Source organism: Penaeus japonicus, unplaced genomic scaffold (genome assembly GCF_977035675.1).
Source record: "Penaeus japonicus unplaced genomic scaffold, GWHDUDI00000001_assembly GWHDUDI00000001, whole genome shotgun sequence".
Taxonomy (NCBI): Eukaryota; Metazoa; Arthropoda; class Malacostraca; order Decapoda; family Penaeidae; genus Penaeus; species Penaeus japonicus.
This window is the reverse complement of record NW_028234403.1, coordinates 30,545,703-30,550,702: the sequence shown is the minus strand read 5'-3', so window position 1 is coordinate 30,550,702 and position 5,000 is coordinate 30,545,703. Positions and strand designations below refer to the sequence as shown.

Sequence of the window (5,000 nt, the reverse complement as noted above, 5' to 3'; positions counted from 1 at the left end):
GATGCTTGTGAAGGTTTGAGGCATCGCTGAATGCTTTTCCACATACATTGCATATGTAAGGCTTTTCTCCTGAATAATAATATGAGATTATCAATACTTAATCAGTAATATCCAATTTTTTTTTTTAAATCAATCATATTTTAAAAATGATTCTTATTTGCAGAGTACCTTATGACTGATAAAAATACCTGTATGCAATCGTTGATGCTTTCTGAGTGTGTATTGTTCTGTAAACCCTTTGTTACAGGTTTTGCACACATAAGGCTTCTCTCCACTATGTTTCCTCTCATGTGTACGCCATGCCTCTCGGTGCAGGAAAGCTTTGTTGCAATAAGTGCAGGCAAATGGCCTTTCTCCTGTATGTCTTCTCATATGGAGTTTGAACTATTAAGGAATTGAAAAAACTTTATTAAGATAATTCAACTAGAACATAAAGACAGTATTACCGACTTTCCAAAGTGAAACTTTGTAAATAACAAATTCTAAAGATTGTGGGCTACATTAAAATATTCTGCAGATGTATATGTAAACCATTTTCCTTGATCATTCCCTGGTTAGTCTGATGGCCACTGGTTAAATAGAATGGCTAAAAAGGATAGAGTTCTTTAGTTTTTGCAATGGGGATGTCAAGCATACTTTTTTACTTTATCATTACTTTTTCAATTCTAAACTTAACACTACTACTGGAAAGACAGGTGCTATATGCACATCAAATGAAACATTAAGCACATTAAAAACAAGAAAAAGAAGAAAATCTGTAAGATGGATTTTTTATGCTGATTTATTGAGTTCCGCAACACCTACTCCCATTGGACAAATCTCTTAACATGATAAATACATCAATTAGATGAGCCAAAGAAACTGTAATGGGTCATTAAATTTTGATTCTTCTATATAGTAGGAAAAGAAAAAAGTTGATATACCTGAGATGATGTTGTGAACTTCTTGCCACAACTTTCACAACAATACGGCTTTTCTCCAGTATGAATTCTTCTATGCTCTTGAAGGTTACCATTCTGGGTAAACCTTTTATCACAGTGATCACACTTGAAGGGTTTCTCACCTGTTAAAAGAGGATAAAAAAAAGGGGAGAAAAAAAAAGAAATAGAAAAGACAGAGAAAAAAATATTTGCATTAAACAATACAGAGAATTTCCAAATATTCTTTTTCTTATTATCAAAATGAAAGTGTGTATTAGATGCAAATCATAAAAATATTTGAATTCTCACCTGTATGAGATCTAACATGAAGCGTAAGGGATGTCAAGTGATTGAACTGCTTTCCACATATTTCACAAGTAAACTTCTTAAGGCCAGTATGGGTATTCATGTGATTGTACAAGTTTCCTCTGGTTTTAAAAGCTGTGTGGCATATTTCACAAGGGTATGGTCTGTAAAGGAAAAGCATATGCTAAATTATATAATGCATATAAGGATTAATAAAGTTGTATCCAGTTTTATATGAAAAAACAACATATCAATTAATAAATGAATGGACAACAAAATATCTAACCATGCAAGTAATGACTGCTTATTACACACTAATGTATAAACAGGCAAGTAACAATCAAAATCTCTTTCACTTTCTCTCTCTCTTTGCTTGTCTTTCTGCATCTATCCTTGCCCCTTGCTGGTTTATATGTCTACCCACCTACCTGCTTGATGGCTTGTCTGTTGTCTGTCCATCTGCTTACTTGAATGCCTGTCTGTCAATCTACCTGCTTGTCTGCCTGTCCACCTGCCTGCTTGCTTATCTGTCTATCTGTCTGTCTGCTTGGCAACAGGTTAATAATTGTTCTACTAAGAAAAGAAATTATAGAAGATACATTTAAGACTTACCTCTCCTCAGAATGAACACTGTAGTGTCTTTGGAGCAGCTGCTTGTGCTTGAAAGAAGCATTGCAAATGTGGCACACAAACATGCGTCCATTATTGTGTGTTGAATCTCGATGATAAATGAGTGAGCTTGGATGCGTGAATACTTTTCCACAAGTAGGACAAGGGTATTCACGCTCTTCTTTCGGTGGCTGGAAGAGATAACTCATTAATGAATATTATGGAATGATATTTACCCAATACAGTTGAAGCACTTTCTAATAATCAGAAACTTGTGATCTTTTCATACAGCTGCCAGAGTTTTCCTATGTTTATCTTTGACTCAAGACATAAAACAGAGAAGAATCAAATAACAGCTATCCAGTCACATAAAATTGTTTGTACACTGACAAGCTAGAATTAAAACATATAATTCTAAAGTCATAAATTAAATCTCTCTTATATACTATAGCTAAAATTATGTAGAAAATTAAAATGCTGAATTCAGTTTCTAGCAGACATAACATACCTCATGTAGTGCATAATGATTGCGAAGGCTATGCTGATAAGCAAACCGTTTTCCACAAGTGGCACAAGCATATGGCTTCTGACCTTCATGCATGCTTGCAACATGATTCTGAAAATTCAAGATATTATATTATCATTTTTACTAAACCACAGTATCTTTGCATAAGTATTCTTATTAAATTACTATGTGTTCAGGTCAATCTTTATGTATAAGCATGACATTTTCTGATAGGTTCTTACATAACATAACTTTATCTTTTCACACATTATCTCTCAATTTCAAGAAGTGTATTATGGTATTTATTTGTTAACCCTAAACTCAACACATTAGTCAAGCCAAAATCATTATCAGCACAAAATGTTTTATACTCACATTATAACCTTCTGAGGTCACAAAGGTTCGATTTGGACAATGAGGACACTTAAACTCAACCTGTTCACCCTCTTTTTCCACTTCTATGATTCCTAAAATATAAAACAACCTTATGAAAATATGGATAAAAGATACTGTAGCTATACTTGCTGCCTGACTATGACACTATATGGTGGTTTTCTATACTATTCTAAGCTTGGACTCTTAGACTACACTATCCTGCCAATGTACTAATTTTCCTTAAAAGATTATATATATATATATATATATATATATATAATATATATATATATATATATATTATATATATATATATATATATATATAAAACCTATAGAAAAATTATGTGATTTAAAAAATAATCAATTAAGAAACAATAATTAACAAAATTGAGAACTTTGCTATAAATCTTTGTTTGAGAAAAGTATGAATGTATGTATAGTTGCCAACAGGGCTGTTTTGGCTCCAAATAGTCAAAACGCTGGGATATTTCAAATGTGTAAGCCTAACCCTCTAGCTATTCACTCACACTGGCCGCAGCAAAGTGCTACTCACCCGTTCACCCGGTGTGCTGGCCAGAAGCATAACCATGACAAAATATCTCATCCCCGGTGGCTGGTACTGCCATCACTTGACGTGATATCTTGTCACCCATTGTTAATGGGTTAAGGATACTTCAGTTTTACAATCTTTAATATACCCATTTCTAATGAAGACTATCCATATATATCTTACCTAATCCTGTATGTCCTGTATCTTGCTGGTGAATATTGATGTCTTCCCGGGTAGAAAATCTGTCTTTACACATCTCACACTGCAGAATCACCTGCTTGTGTAGTCGTCTGGAAAACATTTGCCATTCAAAGAATCAACAAAGTTAAATAACATCGATCAAAAATCTGTTCTAATCATTTAACCCCTTGTGGATGGTCCTGTGTGATTGACGTGGGGTTGCTCATTTATTCATTGAAATACTAAAAATCTTTTTTGTGTTTCTTCATGTTTAGAAACTTTTAGTTATAGTGGGTTAGACAAATAATTCACATAGTTTAGTCTTCTCCATAAAGGAGGAATATATGCTGTACACTAAGTGTAGCATCACTATCTTGAATGTATCAAAGAAGTACAAGGTTTGGTGAAACATTTTCTTTATTGTATCAACCCATTAACGACGGGTGACGTGTTTTTTCGTCATACATGACACAGGAGCTTTGGCCTGATGATGGGAGTCATGACGTTCAGGGATTTTGGATCACTATGTTATTTCGTTGTGCTATGAGGAATGAGTGAGTAATGTTAACCCATTCACGCCGGGGCGGAATTTCGCCTACTCCCGATAACGCCGGGAAGATTTCAAGCGCGCAACCGTTCGTGCCGGGGTGTTTTCCCGCTGGCTCGCAGAGCGTTTTCCTATCCTTATGGTTTGCGTGATTGCGTCTAAAGTGTAATCATGTGTAGAAAGTAGTGCTATGTTCAGAGGATGTATATCAGTCGAAAAAGATGTTATAGCACTGTTTTTTTAGTGTTATTCTATTGAACTTTTTCCATATTCTTTACTCCTATGTTGTAATACCAATGGGAAGTGGAAGCATTCTTCTAGTGAGGTAACAAACATAGTTTTTTTTTTCAATTTTTTTTTCTTCCTAAACGAAAAGAAAGAGAATATGAACAACCATACATGTGCATACAAGTGAATGCAAGTAACAGCAATGTTTTTTCAAGTGTCATTTTCTTTTAGTGGGGCAACAAAAAGATGTTATATAATTTTTTTTTTTTTTTTTTTTTTTTATTCCTCGGCCAATTACAATTGATTTTACGATAGTCTTTCGACTCAGATCATCATATTCAACAAATCAGAAACAGAAATCCCACCATGCCGTATAAGAATAATCTTCCCGGCGCGACGTGTCAGCACGTCAACCGGCGCGAATGGGTTAACAATTGCAGTCATAATTATCATAACTGCTGTAATGTCAAGCAAAATGGGTTTCAACTCACATCTAATACCTAGATAGCACCACTTTCTTCTAGCACCAGCAGGAGAGAGAGCCTTGAATGGCACCCATCTATGGTCTCTAGTAATCTCTATAGAGCAATGGCACATTGCAAGTTCCCAACCTCCTGCTCTAAACTACCACAGATGAAAAATGTGCAGGCAGAACGAGAGGAGGAAGGTGACTCAAACCATGCCCAATGCATACAATGTGCCCTTGTGTCAGTAGGGATGCCTTTTATTGTGGCACTCACTGTCAAAAGCACAAGTTTCCCTCCTCTTCCCAACCTCT

The 5,000-nt window shown here is 35.1% G+C and overlaps 1 protein-coding gene across 1 annotated transcript in view; it reads right to left on the bottom strand.

Moving 5' to 3' along the window:
• The window catches only part of LOC122253376 (uncharacterized), a 27,625-nt gene that overhangs the window by 6,148 nt on the left and 16,477 nt on the right, over nucleotides 1–5,000 (bottom strand). The window contains exons 9-16 of the mRNA XM_043016417.2: nucleotides 3,451–3,557; nucleotides 2,716–2,807; nucleotides 2,344–2,451; nucleotides 1,839–2,026; nucleotides 1,230–1,390; nucleotides 924–1,063; nucleotides 189–384; nucleotides 1–69 (exon numbers count right to left, since the gene is read on the bottom strand). The exon at nucleotides 1–69 is cut by the window's left edge and continues 143 nt beyond it. Of these exons, the coding sequence (XP_042872351.1) occupies nucleotides 1–69; nucleotides 189–384; nucleotides 924–1,063; nucleotides 1,230–1,390; nucleotides 1,839–2,026; nucleotides 2,344–2,451; nucleotides 2,716–2,807; nucleotides 3,451–3,557 (1,061 nt within the window). The remainder of the gene's footprint in view (nucleotides 70–188; nucleotides 385–923; nucleotides 1,064–1,229; nucleotides 1,391–1,838; nucleotides 2,027–2,343; nucleotides 2,452–2,715; nucleotides 2,808–3,450; nucleotides 3,558–5,000) is intronic.